This window comes from Podarcis erhardii (genome assembly GCF_964252035.2).
Source record: "Podarcis erhardii genome assembly, chromosome: 3".
Taxonomy (NCBI): domain Eukaryota; kingdom Metazoa; phylum Chordata; class Lepidosauria; order Squamata; family Lacertidae; genus Podarcis; species Podarcis erhardii.
The window spans coordinates 668,577-691,803 of record NC_138507.1 but is presented as its reverse complement, the minus strand read 5'-3'; the positions used below and the strand labels follow the sequence as shown (position 1 = coordinate 691,803).

Sequence of the window (23,227 nt, the reverse complement as noted above, 5' to 3'; positions counted from 1 at the left end):
TCATCACATTACATATTTAAATCCTAACCCTATCTGATATTTGCAAGCTTTTCCAATTAAGTTAACTTAACATATTTAACTAAATAGTCTTTAAATTTCGTCGCCCATTCCTCCTGGTGGTCCTCCTCCTTCTGGTCATGGACTCTTCCAGTCAGGTCGGCTAGCTCCGAAAAATCCATCATCTTCATCTGCCAATCTTCCACTGTTGGTACTTCTTGTGTTTTATAGTTCTTTACTAACAAAATTCTTGCTGCAGTTGTGGCATACAAAAATAATTTAACATCTTTTTGGGGCAATTCCAAACCTGTTATTCCAAGAAGAAAGGCCTCTGGTTTCTTAATAAATGTATATTTTAACATTTTTTTCAATTTGTTATAAATCTTCTCCCAGAAGCCTTTCACCTTGGGGCAGGCCCACCACATATGATAGAAGGTACCCTCTTTTTCTTTACATTTACAACATAGATTATCACTGTTGTGGTATATCTTTGCTAACTTTACAGGAGTCAAATACCATCTATACATCATTTTCATTATATTTTCCTTTAACACTGTACATGCAGTGAATTTGACCCCTTTCCACAATCTTTCCCAGTCTTCAAACATTATATTATGTCCCACATCTCTTGCCCAGTCTATCATCACTGACTTAACTTGTTCATCCTTTGTATGCCATTCCAACAATAAGTTATACATTTTAGACAAATTTTTAACTTTAGAGTCTAACAACTCCGTTTCCAACTTAGATTTTTCTGAAGCAAAACCATTTTTCTTATCTAATTTGTACAATTCATTAATCTGGTGATAATGTAACCAATTTAACTTATCTTTAATCAAATGGTTTTAATTTATAACCTTCTTTGTCCTCCAATAACAAGTCTGAATATCTCAACCACTTGATATCCATATTTAACTTTTCCTGGGCCTTCACCTCCATTGGCGAAAGCCATCTGGGTGTCTTCCTTTCTAAGAGATCTTTATATTTTATCCATACATTGTACAGAGATTTCCTAATTACATGGTCTATAATTACATTACATTATCTATAATTGTGAGGGCTTGAAACAGAAATAACGTCTTTGGCAATACATTCATCTTAACCACTGAAATCCGGCCCATTAGTGACAATTTTAAATTTGATCATATCTCTAGATCTCTCTTAATTTCATTCCATAGTTTCTCATAGTTATCTTTGTATAAATTCAGATTTTTCCTGAACAAATTCACTCCCAGATACTTAACTTTTTTCACAAAATCTAGGCCCGTCTTTTCTTGTAATAACTTTCTTTCATCATTATCCAGATTTTTCTCTAATACTTTGGTTTTGCTCTTATTTAACTTAAATCCTGCTACCTGTCCGAATTCCTGTATCAGCTCCAGTGCTTTTACTGCACTGGTGTCTGGATCCTATAATGTCAGTACTAAATCATCAGCAAAGGCTTTTAATTTATATTGTTTGGATCCTACTGTAATACCTTTAATTTGATCATCTTTTCTTATCATACTTAGAAATGAACAACAGAGGGGAAAGTGGGCACCCTTGCCTGGTTCCCTTCTCGATTCTATTTTCCTCCAATACCACATTATTTACAGTAATTTTAGCTTTTTGTTCATGATACCATTTAAAAAATCTTGACCAACCCCCATACTTTCTAAATTGTGAACATAAAACTCCAAGATACATTGTCAAAGGCTTTCTCAGCATCAGTAAACATTAACATTGTTTTACAGTTCTTTCTTGCTTCCAGCTTTTCCAAAATATCTACAACATTCCTGATATTATCTTTCATGTGTCTTCCAGGCAGGAAACCTGCCTGATCTTTATGTTTATGTTCAGACAGAACCTTCTTTAGCCTGTTAGCCAGTATATTCGCAAAAAAATTATAATCCACATTAAGTAGGGAGATTGGTCTGTAATTCTTGACATTGGCTCTATCTTGATCTTGTTTAGGAATCAGAGTAATATAAGCTTCCTTCCAGGTTTCAGATGCTTTGCCCCCTCCTAGAATCAAATTGCATACTTCTACCAAAGGTTGGATAAGCCAATCTTTCTTTCTTTTTTAATACAATTTTTAATGAATGATTTTATGTTACAAAAAACAATACAGCCATACCACCACTAAATATAATTAAGAAATAAAAATTACATACATTGATTTTTGGTTTGTTATTTGTTATTTACTGTCTTATTTCCTCCCAAACATTGCATACAACAACACACATATGTGCAGACACCCACACACCCACACCTGCACACAAAATGATAATAATGAAAATAAATATTTTTTCCCCTTTTATCTTCCAAAATATTTTCTTCAACTTTGACTTCCTGTCAAGTCCCTTTGCATATATTTTATCTTACATTTGAATGTACACAAAACAATAAACCTTTCTATATAATTTTTCTAATACATTCTGAAAACATAATAAATCCTTAATTGTTGTCCACCTCCTTTTAGTTCCTTTATCACTCGAATGCTAGCACGGAGTCAAAACTATTATTGTATTTTTGAAAATATCTTCTATAACCATCCCATTTTTCCGCAAATTTTTGCTTAGAGTTTCCTCTGAGTTTACTAGTCAGTTGAGCTGTCTCCACCAATTCCTGTAATTTGATTTGCCAATCTGTTATTTTTGGAGCCTCGGGATCTTTCCATCCCTTGGCCACAAGTATATGAACCGCTGCGGTTGCTTACAAAAATACCTCTCTTAGATTTTTTGGGATCTCTTTATCTAAAATACTTTTTTAGTAAAAGTTATCCCCATCATCTTTTTTAATTCATCGTATATTTCCCCCCCAAAAATCTTAATCTTTTCACACGTCCACCACATGTGGATCATGTCCACCGTTATTTCCTCCACATCTCCAACAAGCATTCGCCAAATTTTTATACATTCTTGATAATCTGGAAAGAGTGAGGTACCACCTATGAGCCATTTTCATCATGTTCTCTCTTATATTATGTTGTTTAGTCGTTTAGTCGTGTCCGACTCTTCGTGATAGCTGGCTGTAAATTTCAAATTTACCTTCCATAAGTTTTCCCAATCTTTTAGCATAATTGGACGGCCCACTTCTTGGGCCCACTTTATCATTGAAGCCTTAACCTCCTCATCCGTTACTTCGTAGTCTAAAAGAAGTCTATACGGTTCTGCGATTATTTTAGTTCTCCTATTCAGTAATTCTCTTTCAAATTTTGAAGGCTCCTTTTCAAAACCTATCTGCTTATCCTGTCTGAACAATTCATTCACCTGGGAGTAATCTAGCCAACTAGAAAAGTGATCTTTTATTTTCTCATAACTTATCAATATTAGTTGACCCTCCTCCTCCCTTAATATTGTGTTATACGTTATCCAGTTCGCTTTGATGATGTTGTTTTTTTAACAGCGATTGCTTCTAATGGAGAGTTCCATCTTGGGGTTTTCTGTTCCAAATATATTTTGTATTTTTCCCACACCTTATATATAGCATTTCTTATTATATGATTTGAAAAACTCCAGTGCACCTTTATTTTTCCATAATTAAGATAGCCATGCCATCCAAAACGGGTGTCATGACCTTCTAGATCTAAAATATCCCAATTTTTTAATAAACACCAATCTTTCAACCAGAGAAGACATGAGACTTCGTAATATAGCTTCAAATCTGGTAACCCGAAGCCACCTCTTTCTACAGTATCTATTAATATCTTATGCTTTACTCTTGGTCTTTTACCCTTCCACAAAAATCTAGAAATTTCTTTTTGCCACTTGTCAATACTGCTGGTCTTTCCAATAATTGGAATCGTTTGGAATAAAAAAAGTAGCTTCGGTAAGACTATACTCTTTTTATTTGATAAGCCAATGTCTTATAGTATTTTGCTGATAGACCATCTGGTCTTGCCAAGTTGCATTGAGTTTATTGCATATTCCACTTCCTGTCTTGAAATCAGTCCCTTTAGTAGGATCTTTTTATCTTCTGGAATCTTCTGCAAACCATTGGCTTTAATAAATTGCTCAGTCTTGGCCTGGTCCTCTTTCTCCTTTTTATACAGTTGTTTGTAGTACTTGTGAAAACATTTTCTTATGTCCACAGGGTTCTCCACAGACTTTCCTTCTGTTACAATATTTGTGATAGTACTTTGCTTTTGCCTCTTTTTTAATTGCCAAGCTAAAAGTTTCCCACATTTATTTGCAGATTCAAAATTCCTTTGTTCCATCCTCCTTAGTTTCCATTCTATTTCTTGATTTATAATCTGTGAATATTGAATCTGTAGGGCTTTAATTTTCTTTTGTATCTGCAAATTCTTTGGGTTCCCTCTAAGACCCTTCTCTTTATTTTTTAGTTGTTCCAAAATTTTATCTTTTTTCTCATTCTGTATCTTTATCCTAATTGAATTTTGTTGAATGAGAAATCCTCTCATTACTGCTTTGCTGGCATAGAATCATAGAATCATAGAGTTGGAAGAGACCACAAGGGCCATTGAGTCCAACCCCCTGCCAAGCAGGAAACACCATCAGAGCACTCCTGACATATGGTTGTCAAGCCTCTGCTTAAAGACCTCCAAAGAAGGAGACTCCACCACACTCCTTAGCAGCAAATTCCACTGTCGAACAGCTCTTACTGTCAGGAAGTTCTTCCTAATGTTTAGGTGGAATCTTCTTTCTTGTAGTTTGGAACCATTGCTCCGTGTCCGCTTCTCTGGAGCAGCAGAAAACAACCTTTCTCCCTCCTCTATGTGACATCCTTTTATATATTTGAACATGGCTATCATATCACCCCTTAACCTCCTCTTCTCCAGGCTAAACATGCCCAGCTTCCTTAGCCGTTCCTCATAAGGCAGCGTTTCCAGGCCATTTTGGTTGCCCTCCTCTGGACACGTTCCAGTTTGTCAGTATCCTTCTTGAACTGTGGTGCCCAGAGCAGAATACAGTGGCACTATTACTTCCCTTGATCTAGATGCTATACTCCTATTGATGCAGCCCAGAATTGCATTGGCTTTTTTAGCTGCCGCGTCACACTGTTGGCTCATGTCAAGTTTGTGGTCAACCAAGACTCCTAGATCCTTTTCACATGTACTGCTCTCAAGCCAGGTGTCACCCATCTTGTATTTGTGCCTCTCGTTTTTTTTTGCCCAAGTGCAATACTTTACATTTCTCCCTGTTAAAATTCATCTTGTTTGTTTTGGCCCAGTTCTCTAATCGGTCAAGGTCATTTTGAAGTGTGATCCTGTCCTCTGGGGTGTTAGCCACCCCTTCCAGTTTGGTGTCATCTGCAAATTTGATCAGGATGCCCCTGAGTCCATCATCCAAGTCGTTGATAAAGATGTTGAATAAGACCGGGCCCAAGACAGAACCCTGTGGCACCCCACTAGTCACTCTTCTCCAGGATGAAGAGGAACCATTGATGAGCACCCTTTGTGTTCGGTCAGTCAGCCAGTTACAAATCCACTGAGTGGTAGCATAGTCAAGTCCGCATTTTATCAGCTTCTTTACAAGAATATCATGGGGCACCTTGTCAAATGCCTTGCTGAAATCTAGGTAGGCTACATCCACTGCGTTCCCTTCATCTACCAGGCTTGTAATTCTGTCAAAAAATGAGATCAGGTTAGTCTGACATGACTTATTTTTCAGAAATCCATGCTGACTATTGGTGATCACAGCATTCCTTTCTAGGTGCTCACAGACTGTTTGCTTAATGATCTGCTCCAGAATCTTCCCTGGTATTGATGTCAGACTGACTGGGCGGTAATTATTTGGGTCCTCTCTTTTCCCCTTTTTGAAAATAGGGACAACATTTGCCCTCCTCCAGTCTGCCGGGACTTCGCCTGTTCTCCAGGAATTCTCAAAGATGATCTGCCAGTTCTTTTAATACTCTTGGATGCAGTTCATCTGGCCCTGGAGACTTGAATACATCTAAACTAGCCAAGTATTCTTGTACTATCTCCTTAGTTATTCTGGGCTGTGTTTCCTCTGCTGAATCATTTGCTCCAAATTCTTCAGGTCGGGCATTGTTTTCTTTATCGGAGAAGACTGAGGCAAAGAAGGCATTGAGGAGTTCAGCCCTTTCTGTGTCCCCTGTTTGCATTTCACCATCTTCTCCTCTGAGTGACCCCACTGTTTCTTTGTTCTTCCTTTTGTTACGAACATACCCATAAAAGCCTTTTTTGTTGCTTTTAACCTCTCTAGCAAGCCTGAGTTCATTCTGTGCTTTAGCTTTTCTGACTTTGTGTCTACACGTGCTGGCTATTTGTTTGAATTCCTCTTTGGTGGTTTCCCCCCTTTTCCATTTTTTGTACACATCCTTTTTTAATCTTAACTCAGTTAAAAGTTCTTTAGATAGCCACCCTGGCTTCTTTAGGCAACTTCCATGTTTCCGTCTCATTGGTATTGCCTGAAGTTGTGCTTTTACTATCTCCCTCTTAACAAACTCCCAGCCATCATGAACTCCCCTTCCTTTTAGTATTACTGTCCATGGGATCTCACCCAGCACTTCCCTAAGTTTTATGAAGTTGGCTTTCTTAAAGTCAAGAAATTGAGTCCTAGTATGCTTGGCTGCTCCTTTCCGCTGCATAGTAAACTTCAGAAGAGCATGATCACTCGCGCCTAATGATCCTTCCACTTCTACCCCACTAACCAGGTCATCAACATTGGTTAGGACCATATCTAAAATGGCTGTTCCGCTTGTTGCTTCTCCCACTTTCTGGACAACGAAGTTGTCTGCAAGGCCAGTGAGGAATCTGTTTGACCTTATGCTCTTGGCTGAGTTTGACATCCAACAAATATCCGGGTAATTGAAGTCCCCCATTACTACTATCTCCCTTCCTTTTGCATGCTTGGCCATCTGTTCCAGGAAGGCATCATCTATGTCCTCCGTTTGGCTTGGGGATCTATAGTAAACTCCCACAATGAGGTCACTGTTATTCTTCTCTCCCTTAATTTTGACCCAGATTTTCTCACATGGCTTTGAGGTTCTAAATCTTGTTGTTTTTTTAAAAATGATATTTATTCAAAATTTCAAAAATACATAGACATATAAAAAAAGATGAAAAAAGAAAAAAAACAGGAAAATACAACAGCAAAAGAGAAAAAAGAAAAATAACATAAATAAAAAAGAAAAATACAAATCTAGATTACATCCTTTCATTTACTTGTTTCTTGGACTTCCTCACCCCTCCCTTTTTGTATTCAAACTTAATTCATTATTTCAGCAAATTCTTCCCATGTTTCTCAATTTTTATTTAAATAATTTATCTTAACAGTATTCTATTATTCGATTTACCGTTAATTCCTTTAACCTTATCTTACCTTAAAAACCATAAAATTTCAAAGTTTAAACCATATTTATACATAACTCCTTCAAACCTTTCTACTAATGCCAGTTAGTTCCTTTCCAGCATATTCCCTGGTGTTTCATTAGTATTACACTAATTCCAAAAATAGAAAGAAGTTCTCTTTTTTATAAACTTTTTTTCCTCTGATTTTATCCAACGTCCCTTCTTCCTGGTCTCGGGTTATGTCAGTCCTTTCTAACCATTACTTCCAGTCCATCAATCTGGTGTTCTAATGTCCGAGGCTCTTAGGTCTCTTCTATGCCCCCTCTGCGGATTTTCTTGTTCCTGTTTATACTTGCACCCTTCCCTGTCCCTTGCTGGTTTCTTTCGTAGTTTCTTCCCTTTCTCCTTGAGGAGTGGGTCTCCGGGGAATTCCAACCGGTAGTAATCTCCATTTTCTTTCATCAAGCTAGTCCATTCCCCCCAGTCCCACTCCCCTAGATTAATTTTGTAATCCAGAAAATAGTTATTCCAAAAATAATTGTCAGCCTGTTTCACAATCCCACCAGAGCTAAGAGCTTCCTTGACTCCAAACACTTCCAGACACACTCCAAGTTCAATCTTCCAATACTGCGGCTTTTGGTCATGCAGGACTTTGGATCTCTCCATTTGTATCGTTTGAGGTGCAATCGCAACCTGATCCATCTTCATCTGCCCTTGGACTTGCCCTGTCAAGCCAGTTTCCTGAGTTGGTTGCTGTAAGATTTCTTTATCTTTGTTTCCTGTTAGTTCATATTCACTGGCTACAGCAGTCATACAGTCCAACTTTTCATTCATCAAGTTCATTTTCTCGTGCAACTGCTTCAGCATAGCATTTGTTTTGCCACGGGCAGACACCAAAGCTTCCTCCCAGCGCATTTCTGTTCAAGGTTGAATAACTAGTCCCACGGTCTGATTCTCGCAGCTGTAAAGTCTCCCTGTAAACTGCAGCAACAAACTGACAAGCTAGGGGACACAATTTCTATTTACGTCCATCTTTAAAATGTATCCAACAAAGGGAAATTTACTTTCGATTTTCAAATACTTTGTTTCCTTAAAGTACAAAAATGCAGAAAGCAGCGTTGAAGTTAATTTATTTCTCTTTTCTTTTAACTATCTGTCAAAGTGTTCCGCTTTCAATCAATGGACATCTCCAACGATTTCTGTCCTGACACCCCGTCCCCAGGTTTGGGACGATGAAAACTTATATTCCTTTACTCTCTCTCTGCAGGCTTAGACGATCAAGATTCCCCCCCCCCTTTTCTCCTGCTGCCAAGGGGGTTTTATTGGTTATAAATGCAGGAAATTTCAATCTTTAAATCAATTTTCCAGGCTATTTAGCTTGCAAAATCTTTGCTTCAGTCTATTTACAAAAACCGGAAGGCGGACTTCCTGTTTAGACCTTTCCACTTCGTTGCCTAATTCATGAATTTCATAGATTTCTTGATCAAATCTTCCGTTTTTACTCACGGGTACTTGTTTAGAGTCCAATTGTCATCAGGAAAAAGTCAAGCGCTCTCCGGCGATGGCTGTGCGGCTTCCCTCCGTGAAAGTAGCAATCGGTTTGCAGCACCGCGCTGCTCACCCCACTCCGCTCCGGAGCCCCAAAGAGGGGTTTCCCCGCGAGTAGGGGAGACGCTCTTGGTGCTCTGCCGAACCCCACGTTCCCAGGCTTCTCCGCCTGGGATTTCTAGCGGGTCCCCGCCTTTGCCGCGGTGGGAAGACCCAATTTTCACGGAGCCCGTTCCTCCGGTTGGAGGAACTCCGCCATTCGCCGATGGCGCTGACCCGGAAGTCCTGAGGTTCTAAATCTTGGATCTTTTCACAGGTATACACATCCCTGACATATAACGCCACTCCTCCTCCTTTCTTGTCTGGTCTTTTTCTCTGAAATAGATTGTATCCCTCCATTATTACATTCCAATCGTGGGACTTATCCCACCAGGTTTCAGTGATGCCTATTATGTCATATTTAGTTTGCTGACCAAGAGCTCAAGCTCATCTTCTTTATTTCTCATGCTTTGCGCATTAGTGTACAGACATTGAAGTCCATTAACCATTCCCCCGTGTCTCTTATTTAAGGATTTTTTCCTAAGGATTTTTTCTGCCGCTTTATACTGAAATGCTACTGTTTGGGCTTCTGTAGGTGAGGGGGAAAAGAGATAACAGGTTTTAGATAAAACACCCATAAAAAAAGCAGAAGCTTGAGTTTTATGGACATCATACTTCATATTCAGATATGTAGCACTTTACAAAATTGTCAATTTCCAAATTATTATCTACAGTAAAGTGTCCAGTTCCAGGCTGCCATCTGTTCCATTGTGGAAGTGATGGGCACTTACAGCAACCACTGCATGGAAAGTCTGCCCCTGTGGTTTTGAATCATGCTGCATCAACAAAGGAAATGGGTTCTGTAGCTTCCAGCAATCACATCGTGTGGGCAAAGGAAGCATAAAGGGAAACACTTCCTTTGTCTGCTCTGTTTGAAATCTAGGCGGCTTGAAGGCCAAGACAAATCTGCTTCCTGTTTGCAGAGGCAACGGGGGGGGAGGGGAGGGGAGGAGGACTCGTCTCTTCCTGCCATTTGCAGATGTTGGTGTTTTTGGCAGGTTCGCAGCTGGATTATTTAATTGCTTAGATCTTGTGGAACAGGCACACTCTCCCCACCTGTGGCCTTGCAGGTGATAGTGGGCTGCAGGTTTCCTCACCCCTCACAGCTGGGGCCTCCTCTGTGGCTCCTGCAAGAGGCAATCTGAGGCAGCTGGCCTTCATTGCCCATTGCCAGTTATATATGGCAATTGTTCAGTGATGCACATCACCTCTTAGACTGGGAATGATGTAATAAATGTGTTAATTAATTTTATTAAAGGGTAAATATTCCTTCTTGTGCAATTGAGCATAAATACTGTGATAAATGCCCTGAGGTGCATGTACTTTTAGAAGAAGAGGGTGTGCCTCCTAAAGAGAGAGACATTCATGAATCTCCCTTTTTCAGCACTAAAGCTACTAATAATGGAGTCTTGTGATAAACAAATTCAATTATGTCTTGCATAGTCTGTTATGACACTTCCTGTAATCTCCATGTATACCTTCATGACATATTATGCAATTCTTTGTGTATTGTAAATGTCTGGTGTCAGCAGCTGACTAACCTGTAGCTTACAGATAGGTAGCCGTGTTGGTCTGCCATGGTCAAAACAAAATAAAAAAATTCCTTCCAGTAGCACCTTAAAGACCAACTGAGTTAGTTCTAGGTATGAGCTTTCGTGTGCATGCACACTTCTTCAGATACACTGAAACAGAAGTCACCGGACCTTTCTATATAGTGAGAAGGTGGGGAGGGGTATTACTCAGAAGGGTGGTGGGAATGGGTGATTGGCAGATAGCTGCGATGAGCCTGTTGACGACTCTTAACGACTGCAATAGGTCTAACAGGAAAAAGCAAGGGGTGAGAAGGTGAAAAATGGCTTTGTCATGTATAATGAGATAAGAATCCAATGTCTTTGTTCAAACCAGGTCTCTCCATAGTTTTAAGTTTGGTGATAAGTTGCAATTCAGCAGCTTCTCTTTCCAGTCTATTTCTGAAATTCCTTTGTAATAGAACAGTTACTTTGAGATCTTGTATAGAATGTCCTGGGAGATTGAAGTGTTCTCCTACTGGTTTTTCTGTCTTGTGGTTCCTGATGTCGGATTTATGTCCGTTTATTCTTTGGCGTAAGGTCTGGCCTGTTTGTCCAATATAGAGAGCTGAAGGACACTGTTGGCATTTTATGGCATACACAATGTTAGACGATGAGCAATTAAATAGTCCCGAGATGGTATGTGTGATGTTGTTGGGGCCAGTAATGGTGTTGTCCGGGTGTATGTGGCAGCAAAGTTGGCATCTGGGTTTATTGCAGGCTCTGGTGCCAGTGTCCGTGTTAGGTCTGGTTGTAGTATTATTGTGGGTTAGGAGTTGTTTAAGACTGGGTGGCTGTCTGTAGGCAATGAAAGGTCTTCCTCCCAGAGCTTGAGAAAGAGAACTGTCATTGTCCAGGAGAGGTTGTAGATCTCTGATGATGCGTTGTACTGTTTTAACTTGGGAGCTGTATGTGATGACTAGAGGTGTTCTGTTATTTTCTTTTTTGGGTCTGTCTTGCAGCAAGTTCTCTCTGGGTATCAGTCTGGCTCTGTTGATCTGTTGTCTAACTTCATCTGCTGGGTATTTTAGTTCTAAAAAGGTTTGCTGTAGATCTCTTAGGTGAGAGTCTCTGTCTGTAGAATTGGAGCAGATGCGGCTGTAACGTAGTGCCTGGCTATATACAATGGACTGTTTGGTATGTTTGGGATGGTAGCTAGAGGCATGTAGATATGTTTGTCGGTCAGTTGGTTTACGGTATAAGGTGGTGTCGGTCAGTTGGTTTACGGTATAAGGTGGTGTCTATGCGCCCATCCTGTATTTTTATAGTAGTGTCCAAAAAATGTATTTCTTGCATAGATTGATTCATTGTTAGGTTGATGGTGGGGTGAAAATCATTGAATTTCTGGTGGAAGGTGTCCAGGGTCTGTTGACCATGTGTCCAGATGATAAAAATATCATCAATGTATCGCAGGTACAGTTTCCTAAACTCCTACCCACTCAAACCTCTCTTGTACCTGCGATACATTGATGATATTTTTATCATCTGGACACATGGTCAACAGACCCTGGACACCTTCCACCAGAAATTCAATGATTTTCACCCCACCATCAACCTAACAATGAATCAATCTATGCAAGAAATACATTTTTTGGACACTACTATAAAAATACAGGATGGGCGCATAGACACCACCTTATACTGTAAACCAACTGACCGACAAACATATCTACATGCCTCTAGCTACCATCCCAAACATACCAAACAGTCCATTGTATATAGCCAGGCACTACGTTACAGCCGCATCTGCTCCAATTCTACAGACAGAGACTCTCACCTAAGAGATCTACAGCAAACCTTTTTAGAACTAAAATACCCAGCAGATGAAGTTAGACAACAGATCAACAGAGCCAGACTGATACCCAGAGAGAACTTGCTGCAAGACAGACCCAAAAAAGAAAATAACAGAACACCTCTAGTCATCACATACAGCTCCCAAGTTAAAACAGTACAACGCATCATCAGAGATCTACAACCTCTCCTGGACAATGACAGTTCTCTTTCTCAAGCTCTGGGAGGAAGACCTTTCATTGCCTACAGACAGCCACCCAGTCTTAAACAACTCCTAACCCACAATAATACTACAACCAGACCTAACACGGACACTGGCACCAGAGCCTGCAATAAACCCAGATGCCAACTTTGCTGCCACATACACCCGGACAACACCATTACTGGCCCCAACAACATCACACATACCATCTCGGGACTATTTAATTGCTCATCGTCTAACATTGTGTATGCCATAAAATGCCAACAGTGTCCTTCAGCTCTCTATATTGGACAAACAGGCCAGACCTTACGCCAAAGAATAAACGGACATAAATCCGACATCAGGAACCACAAGACAGAAAAACCAGTAGGAGAACACTTCAATCTCCCAGGACATTCTATACAAGATCTCAAAGTAACTGTTCTATTACAAAGGAATTTCAGAAATAGACTGGAAAGAGAAGCTGCTGAATTGCAACTTATCACCAAACTTAAAACTATGGAGAGACCTGGTTTGAACAAAGACATTGGATTCTTATCTCATTATACATGACAAAGCCATTTTTCACCTTCTCACCCCTTGCTTTTTCCTGTTAGACCTATTGCAGTCGTTAAGAGTCGTCAACAGGCTCATCGCAGCTATCTGCCAATCACCCATTCCCACCACCCTTCTGAGTAATACCCCTCCCCACCTTCTCACTATATAGAAAGGTCCGGTGACTTCTGTTTCAGTGTATCTGAAGAAGTGTGCATGCACACGAAAGCTCATACCTAGAACTAACTCAGTTGGTCTTTAAGGTGCTACTGGAAGGAATTTTTTTTATTTTGTTTTAACCTGTAGCTTTCTTTCTTTCTTTCTTTCTTTCTTTCTTTCTTTCTTTCTTTCTTTCAGAGTAGTAGAGATTGCAGCTTGCCATTCTGCTCACACTTCTGCTGCCAAGACACAGAGTGGCCTGGTATACATGTGGGGTCAGTGTCGGGGGCAATCGGTGGTTCTTCCCCATGTTACCCACTTTTCCTGCACTGATGATGTGTTTGCTTGCTTTTCCACTCCTGCTGTGATGTGGCGTCTACTCTCAGTAGGTGAGAACATGCTCAACTTTTTATTATTAAACACTGAAAACAAGCTTCTAGTTTCGCTGGCCTGGGGTGGGAGGAAGCACTGGGTAAAGTCTGCCAAAGGATGCAAATACCAAAAAGGATTTGAGTCAGGCTTCTAATGGTCAGAAGGCACAGCTTTGCTTGTTTTCATTGCTTGTCCTCCTCTATAGTATTACTATAGAGTGAACTTCATGGCAGGACCAGGGGTGGGCAGGCAGGGATTTGAACTTTGGTTGTTGTCCAGCATGCTAACCTCCAGGCTGCAGTGGCTCTAACACGGCTGCTGTTTATTTTTACAGAGCTTGGAGATGAGGTTTTCCAAACTCTGTCCAGGCTTGATAGTCAAACAATCGCTTCTGGTACCCTGTGAAAAATAGTAAAAATGCCTCACTGCATTCAGAACAAGTATAGCTGACTGCTCCCTGCACAAATAATGGTGAGGAGGTTATAGGACCAAAGGCATTATTCTCGTATCTCTCTCTCTCAAGTCTCAATCCCTTCATGTCCTTTTTAAGAATTTCAGCACTCTTCTCTCCACCCTGGGAGTGTACCATACATAAAGAACAGAGTCTCCTTCACCTCCAAAATCTAGTTCTGTTTCCCAAACTCTCAACCACTGGCACTTCACAAAATGCTTTCCTATCCTCCTATAGGCAGGCTCTTGGTTCTTTGCACCTGCCCTGGCACAACATCATCTGTACGAGAGCAGAGTCCAACACCTGAGCTAACAAGGCTAGGGAATATCATCTCCACAAAAAGTCCCCTCAGTGACTTTCTGTCAACTGCGCCACCACAGTTTCCCCCAGATGAATTTCTCTCAGTCTCTTGGTTAACATCTCTCTGTGTTGTCCACCTGAGACTTCCAATAGCAAGATTTAGCAGAGTCTCCAGCTTTAGGTCCCTTAAGGGTGAGCTGTCCATGGAAGGCAATCATGTAGTGTAGCTGTGATTGGACGGCAGTGGTCCTTAATTGAGCAAAAGGAAGGAGGAAAGATGAAAGTTCACGCTATTTAGCATGGAAAATGCAATTGTGGGTTTTTAAAAAATTCTTAAAAGTGCATCATGTCCATATGCAAAGTATACAAAGCCCACACAGTTTCAGCTGAAAGAAGACCTCAGAGGGACTGACCTCTTGCTGCAATGTGAGAGCTTTTGGCTAGATGTTCAAAACAGCCCCAGCCCCATCTCTGATTTGCAATATTAATACTACAGTACTGTGGTAAGCAGTTCTTAGCAATAACACACACTGCCACCTGCAGTATTGGCATTTGCAGTGCATTTTTAAAAAAATGCTTAAAACTTAAACTTGGATCATCCTTTATGTGGGAAAATACAACTTGGACTTCCGGGTTGGCGCCTCCGGCAATGGTGGAGCTCCTCCGATCGGGAGGAACTTGCTCCGTGGAAAGTAGGGTCTGAACCGCCACGGCGAAGGCGGAGACCCACTGAAATCACAGGCGGAAGAAGCCTGTGAACCTGGGATTCAGCTGGCACCTTTTGCGCCTCCCCTACTCACGGGGAAACCCTGTTTTGGGGATCCGGAGTGACATGGGGTGAGCGATGCGGTGCTTTGAATTGACCGCTTCTTTCACGGAGTGAAGCCGCATTGCTGTTGCCGGAGAGCGCTGACTTTTTCCTGTGGACAATTGGACTTTAAACAACAACCCGTGAGTAGAACGGAAAATTGGATCTTTAAATACCTTAATTTGACATCTAAACTGTTTTAAACAGGAAGTCCGCCTTCCTCTTTTGTAAATAGATTGGAGCAAAGACGTTACAAGCTATAGTCTCGGAAAGCCTTTGGCAAAGGATTAAATTTCCATCGGTTAAAATTATCAAACCCCCCTTGGAAGCAGGAGAAGAGGGGGGGGGGAATTTTGGACCTAGGAAGCCTGCAGGAGAGAGTGAAAAATCAAATTACCACTGCTCTGAACCTGGAAACGGGCTGCCCCCCCCAAAAAAAGGGACGTTTGGGGAGAGTTCATTGACTGTGAACAGAACGTATTTGACAGCTAGCTGAATAAGAAAAAGATACTGTTTCCATTGTCCCCTTCGTTTAAAAAGGAGGAAAGTAACTGAAAATTGAAACTAACTATTGCTTGAGTTGTGCTTGAAAGGTTTGATACAAGTGGAGACTGTTCCCCTCTAGAGGGAGCTTTTGAAACTGTTACAAGAGTGGAGCTGGGAAATCTCCAGCTGCTTGATAAGAACTGTGAGAACTAGAGATTGACCTTGGATATTCAATAATGTCGACAGGAGAAGCCTTATGGACTGCATTTTCTAAGATAAGCCACTTGTTGGAACAGCTTCATAAAAAGATGGATGCTATGACTACTAAAATTGACATTTTGGAACCAAAAGTGAGCACCAATACAGAAATTATTCAGGATTTGGCACAGGAATCTATTTCAACAGGACAAATTGTTGAAAAGGAGAAGGAGAAAGTTGCTGTTGTCGAACCTAAAGTAATAATACAAGGGGGAGCCTTAGCCTTACAGAGGCAAATTGAGGACTACAAGTTGAGGCCCTTTATGATTGAGACTAGAAAAAGTCAGATTTTGAAGATCGGAGCCTGGCCTGGACTAGAAAAGGAAAGTTGGAAAGATCCCTCTATGCAGGGATTAATGGACTTTTGGGATATGGACTTGGGTCAGGAGGAGATTGAAGTTCTGGGGGCCTTTGGATTTGGAGGAAGCTTGAAACATGTTTTAAAATGCTTTATGGATCTTAACTTTAATTATGGAAATTTGGATGACCTGTCGAGAAGGAACAAAAGCATTGTTAGGTTGGAGTCTCCCCGAGACCTGCTCTTTAGCATTAAAGAATATGAAGAAGACCTGCAGAAGGGACTTGGAAAAGAGTTAAGAGCCTCGGACATAAGATCTCCAGGTTGATGGACTATATGGAATTGACGGAAAGGACTGGCAGAATCCGAGACCAGGGAGAAGAGATGGTGGAAGAAGATTGGAAAATTTAAAGTTTATTTATAGAAACACTGTAAAATTAATGAGTGATATAAAAATGTTGGAATGAAATTTTATGGTCTTAGCAGAAATGTTATAAGGAGTTAAGCATATATAAGTATTCTAGTCTTAATGGAAAATAAGGTTAAAAATATGTTATAGTATGACAGAAAATAGAGAAATATGAAAAGGATTTGCTGAAATAATTAATAGAAGTGGAACACAAAAAGGGAGGTGAGAGGAGGTTGATGAAAAAAGGGAATGAAAAATAGAGTATGGGAAAGGTGTGATGTATGTTTTTAAACTTTTTTGTTTTTTTATTTTGTTTAGGGTTAGGGTTAGGGATAAGGTTTTGTTTAGTTTAATGTGTTTAGTTAGGTTGTGTATTGTATTGCTTTTTTCCCTTTTTTTTCTTCCTTGTGTTTTGTGTGTTTTTTTCTCTTTCTTTTTTTCCTATTTTGTAAGCTTTAAAAGTAATAAATATCTTTAAAATAAAAAAGAAAATACAACTTGAAGTATTAACTATTCTCTTTTTTTGTTCTAGGCAGGCCCACTGATGCTCAATTACAGCTATGCTAATGAACATCCTGGATTTCTTTCCATTTTCAATGGGCAGCTTTCACTTATTTCTGTGGGAGGGGAAAATAGCATCAAAGGAACCCAAAAGTTCAGCCTCCAGACCATTGGATTGTCACTCTTGGCTTTTCCTGTGGATAGTGCAAAATACCCATGTTGCCTTTCATGCGGTGGGGGGTGAGAGAGGTCAGCTGCAATGCCTTTTAGCAGAGGGCGCTTGCTGGGAGAAGTGATCAGGATTGGGGGAAAGGGATGGAGCAGGATTCTGTTCAAGGTCTGGTCACACCTGGCCCCATTCCAGCCACCACACATTTGGACTGTTGGCTTGTCAAGATTCTCTGTTTTTAATTTAAAAGAAAAAGCAAGTCTCCAGCTATTTTAGAATTGTAAATAAGAGGCAAAATATTTGCATTTGACCCAAATATTTTATAGGAAACAAGAACTTGCTCTTATCTTTCATTGCTCCTAACTAATGAAGGAAGTGAAATAAAACCTTTAGTGACATGCCCACTGTCTGGAGAAAGGACTTTTGGTTCATTTTAAAGCTCTTAGTTGCTCTTCCTGTGGTAGAAGCATCCATAGAGAACAATGGAAAGAGCTAGAATTTTAGTGTCGCTCTGATTGGGAGAAAGAGTGGCAAGAGAGAGCAGCCAAGGCAGGAGCTCCGGATCCCTCCCTCAAGTTTAACTTCAGACAAAAAATGTGGCTTCTCATTTGTAAAAGTACCCTGACAATGAAAATGTGAACGCAGGCCGTGATTATTATCTCCATATTGGGTTTTTTGGCAGGCGATGCTGGGAGGCTTCAGCTGAGAGACTTTAATGAGTTCTGCTCATTGCTGGAATGGGAAGCTGGGAGAATACTGTTGTGTTTTCATTCTCCTGGCCAGGCATAGGCAAACTGCGGCCCTCCAGATGTTTGGGACTACAATTCCCATCACCCCTAGCTAACAGGACCTGTGGTCAGGGATGATGGGAATTGTAGTCCCAAACATCTGGAGGGCCGGAGTTTGCCTATGCCTATGCCTGCTCCTGGCTTTGGATTTTATTTATTTTTTAAAAGAGGGGCATGTATTTGGGTGAGGTGCTGTGAAGTTAACTGCAACAGCAGCACTTGGGAGAATGGGATGACTCTTGCAAGTGGCTTTCAGCAGTTTTAAAAACCAACAGCCCAAAGGGAAAATGTTAAGCATGCTCCAACAAATTCATGTCCCCAGGAGTGCACTTTCCTTTTTCTTGAAAAGAAGAAGTAGATTGGGTCTCAGGGCTGTTATGCAGCAATATTTTAACACACTCTTTTAAGTTGTTACTAAGTTGCTATTGCAGCCGCCACCCTCACCCAATAAAGCAAGCAGCAGTGGAAATGAAAAGGCTAAGGAGAATTAATGCTATTTTAAAATGACAGAGTGGGAGACTAGTGACACAACAGCAGAGACTGGTAACTTCATTTACCTCCTGCTCATTTTGAACAAATGCTGGCCTGGTTTTTTTAAAAAAAGAGCACATGAACAACAGAACATATTTTTCCTTGATAGAGATTGCCCCCAATTATGACAGCCAGAATTTAAACAGTCAGCTAATCACAGTGACAATTCTGTGGATTCCTACTTAATGAACTTGTGGAAAACTATCCCCTCTCCTTTTAACATGTATTTGCATCTTTAATTAAGACAGAAGCTGGTTTGTGGGGGAAAGGCATCCCAAATGCAGTGCTTCATAAGAAACTGCAGGACAGATGCAGATTATGGTTAGCTCTGTGTCTGTGTTGCTTCTCAAACCAGCAGTGAAAGCACCATGGATGCAGACTGTGTACGGAGCCTTAATATTGCTTTCAGTATAATGATGTTTAATCTTTGCAGAGCATGAGGACTTCTTAACAGTGACAGAGTCCCTGAAGAGAGAATTTGATAGCCCTGAAACCTCGGATCTAAAATTTAGAGTAGATGGAAAATTCATTTATGTACATAAAGCTGTCTTGAAAATCAGGTAATACTTATGTCTAATGCCCTGTGGCCAAGTGCTAATGCTATGTCCAAAGTGTCTAATAAACTTGATTGTTCATCTTTGTTTCTTTAATCAACCAGATCTTTCCCTCTCCTTTTATTTTAATTTGTTTTATTCTCATGCCAGGTTCATCCAAACTTCACCAGTCTCCCACTTCCTATTGCAGATCTCGGTGCAGTATATGCTTTCAACAACATTAAATAACATTTCATGGAAATTAGATAAAAATACAATGCAATTGAGTAGGGTACAAAACAAAAATCCACTTTTGCAAATGTACATGCTTTTTTTGGGCACAATGGCACCATTGGCTACAACCCACTGTCATGATGAGTATGTCCCAATTCTAACTTAAACTATTGGGGGCAGGGGAGAGTACAGAATATTGTGATGAATTCTTAGGTGGTACTTTCCCATGTTCCTAATGTATTCTGCAGAATCTGGAATGTAGTTTCTTCCTCCCCCCCCCCAACAGATGTGAGCATTTTCGTACTATGTTCCAGTCCTATTGGAATGAAGACATGAAGGAGGTGATAGAAATTGACCAGTTTTCCTACCCGGTATACCGTGCTTTTCTGGAGTATCTCTACACAGACAGCGTTGATCTGCCACCTGAAGACGCGATAGGTAGCACTTGGGGGGGGGGCTAAATTGTGCAGAGAAATTGTGGAGAACTGACTTTGTTTCAAGAAAGGGAAGGGAAGAAGAAATAGACATGGAGGCACATCCCCAGTGGCAGTTAAACGAGACAATTCAGCCAGTGCACCTTTGCCTGCCCTGCTTGCATTTTCGCCAGGGATGGGGTTTGGAAATAAGGTGTCTGCAACAGCTCTTGAGGCCTCTGTTATCTTATGGACCCTGTCAGCCGACAGTGGTGGTCTGGGGTGAACTGAGCTGATGGAAGTAGAGCAGCTTGCTTCAAAAAAATGGATCTGGGCTCTGAGCACTATTGTTTCAAATTGGTGCTAAAAATGAAAATTCATTTGGAGAGTTTTTACTTCAAAAAGAGCAGCTTGCAGTTATGGTATCATTAATTTGCTGTGTTTATTTGCCAATACACGGGTGGTTCCTTCTAGGCCAATGGAAGCTAGTTTTAAGGGGTGGGGACCTTTAAAAAACTGGATTCTATCTTGAGAAAACAGAGCAGAGGGGAGGAAATCTAGGTGCTAGAAATGAGCAGTGTTTTCCCCCGGCCGTACTCAATGGTACACAGTGTGAGAGAAATCGGGGGGGGGGGGGGAATCATGCGGCACCTCCCCCCCCCCCAGAAAAAAGCACTGGAAATGAGATTTTTTTTTCCCTTGGCATGTTTCAAGAGAAGAAATCCTTTCTTGAGCTCATGTTTCCAGCAGCAATTCTCAAATTCAAAGGACAGTTGACACAAATGCAGTTTACTCAACAGGAGACGCTGTAATGTTGCTTGTATTCAATAATTGCTGTGGGAAATGTCCCTCTGAGGAAGGATCTCCCCCATCCTTGAGCAGGGAATAACTCTTGTATTTCATCTTTACTGCCTGCTGATTCCTGCCCCCTTTTTCCTGGCGTTCCAATGCTGCTATCCCAGTTTTGTGGTTGGTTTCCTATCCAGTGGGGTGAGGGTGATGTATTTACCTCTTACCATTATTTTATGATTCAGCTTCATATGTCCTATGCTGAGTGTACAGAGAAATGCTGCACTGGAGCTGTTAAGAACAGAAAAAATAACATTTTAATGTGGCATTTTGATTTTAGGGCTTCTGGATTTGGCTACATCATATTGCGAAAACAGACTGAAAAAACTCTGTCAGCATCTTATCAAAAGAGGGATCACAGTGGAGAACGCTTTCTCTTTGCTCTCTGCAGCTGTTCGCTACGATGCCGAGGTAAACGATTAGAGCCACCAGTGCGCAAAGTAACTCTTATTTTTTCCTTATGGACAAAATAAAACCAAAGCACTCTGTATTTCTACAATCAGAGAAATGTGATACTTAAGATGTACTTGGTGCAGAACTAAATTTTGGTGGAGAAATTAACATTTCTGTATGCAGAGATTTAATCTAGTTTATTGGCTGTGGCACAGTGTAGCAAGCATTCCTCCCAGCTCCTGTGAACCATTTTCTGGATATCTCACACAGAGCAACCATTGGGTGCTATCACCCTTCACTCTTGGGTGCTGCGGCAACTGTTTGTCAGCTGCTGAATTTCATGCAGCCAGTCAGTCAGGTGTTTTAATTAGTATTGCCCTATATGCCCATAGCTAGTTCAGGTGCAGAGTCTTGGTGATGCCTGTGCCGTGGAAGTGGGGCCTCAGAGGAATGAGTGTGGGCCTGCTCAGTCTGTGTGGCAGGTGCCAACTGTTGATGGGCATTTTCAGGGTCCCTCTTTTACATTTTTAGGATTCTCTGCCTTTAAACTAGGCAGCTCTTCCCATTGAGGACGGCAGCTGTACCAAGCCAGTCTGAGGGAAAAGTAGTTTCCCCAGCAGTGCCATGTAGATCACCCTCAGGGATATTCTCCTTCGCATCCTCGGCTTGGAGGCCTTTTTGGCTTTGGTGTGGGCATGTGTTTGCTGGACTATGATCTGGTGCAAACTAAACGGAGAGGGGGCAAGAACACAAGGCTTGCTGGAAGCAAGAGAGATAAGAATGGAAGAAAGGGGTCTATTTCAGTTGTTCAGAGCTGTTGGGTGGGAGTGAGGAAAAAGCAGGACCGAGCTTCAGATGAGGGTTCTCTAGCTGTCCATATTAGATGGTTAAGGGATGTGGAGCATTTCCTAAAAGAGGCATGCAGGGACTCTGCCTTCTGGAGAGCAGTGCCACTTCTCCTGTTGGCCTTTCTCCTTCGTTCCACTTGCTGGGTGCAAAAGCTCAGAGGCTCTTAGTATATTTCCGGTAGGTTGGCTAGAAGCCCAGCCACAACTTGCATAACTCCTGTTATATTTTTGTCAATCAGATCAAATTACTTTATTTTAAATTTTACTGCTTCCCTTCACCCAAAGATTTCAGGGCAGTCTACAGTATGAAAATGCAAGAAACACAATATACACAATAAAAACAGGAACAAAAGGAACAAACCAATAACCCCCTCCCCAAACACATTTAAAACAAAACAATCCCCCCCAACACACATTAAAAGGTGTCTAGAATGTTAATCAGCCCAAGACCTGGTTGAAGAGGAACATTTTCATGTGGCCCCAAAAGGTGCATAATGAAGGCACCAACTAAATCTCCCTGAGGGAAGTATTCCACAAACAGGGAGCACTGCCCAAAAGGCCTGTTCTTGTGTTGCCATATTCCAGACCTTTCGTGGAGGAGGCACATGAAGAAGGGCCTCCGAGGATGATCTCAGGGTCCAGGCCAATTCATAGGGGGAGAGGCAGGCCTTGAGGTATTGTGGTCCTGAGCTGTTTAAGGCTTTATAGATCAAAGGCAGCATTTTGAATTGGGCCCAGAAACTAATTGGTGGCCAGTGCAGTTGGACCAGGATCAGTGTCATATGCTCAAACTGTTTTGTCCTGGTGAGCAACCTGGCTGCCAAATTCTGTATTTTAAATTAATTTTAATTACAATAATTCAATAGTAGCCACATTAATACAGAAAAGGTCTGGCGTCCCGCCATTGCCCCGGGCAGGTCTCCAACTTATCTTATCCTCTAGCATTCCACTGCTAACAATCTGGCATCCCGCCAGAGCCATGGTAAATCTTCAAAGGCCACAGCCCTAATTGCGATTCAGTGGAAGATCAATGCTTTAAATCATATCAATACTCTCACGCAGTTCTATTTTTGTAGTAATCCATAAATATTATCTTATTCTTGTTAATTCATTTTGCTTTTTATCAATCCACTAGCACTCAAGGGGAGGTTTGCCAAATCAATAATGCAGCAAACATGATATATAAAGAAAGCGTAAAGGCTTGCTTCCCCTAACATACCAGTGTTCGCTACGTAGAAAATCATCTCTCCAGATCAAAATGTTGCCGCTCAGTGGCTGATTCATTTAGCAGATTATCTTGTCCAATTAGTCCAGTACATGCCTGTAAATTAGATCCAATTTCTTTCAAATAAACAGAAGAACCCCTCCCCATAATGGCTGTATCAGGGGGTTACCAATAAGCGAATTGCTTTGCACTCAGCGCCTCCTGCCTC

The 23,227-nt window shown here is 41.1% G+C and overlaps 1 protein-coding gene across 3 annotated transcripts in view; it reads left to right on the top strand.

The window, feature by feature from the left end:
* Positions 1-23,227, top strand: part of RCBTB1 (RCC1 and BTB domain containing protein 1) — a 46,213-nt gene that overhangs the window by 10,966 nt on the left and 12,020 nt on the right. The window contains exons 8-11 of one of the 3 annotated variants that reach the window (XM_081855583.1): positions 13,352-13,542; positions 18,958-19,084; positions 19,578-19,729; positions 20,834-20,964. In XM_081855583.1, the coding sequence (XP_081711709.1) occupies positions 13,352-13,542; positions 18,958-19,084; positions 19,578-19,729; positions 20,834-20,964 (601 nt within the window). Of the gene's footprint in view, positions 1-13,351; positions 13,543-17,067; positions 19,179-19,577; positions 19,730-20,833; positions 20,965-23,227 lie in introns of those variants that run through there. The other 2 variants (XM_081855584.1, XM_081855585.1) reach the window with 2 other exon arrangements.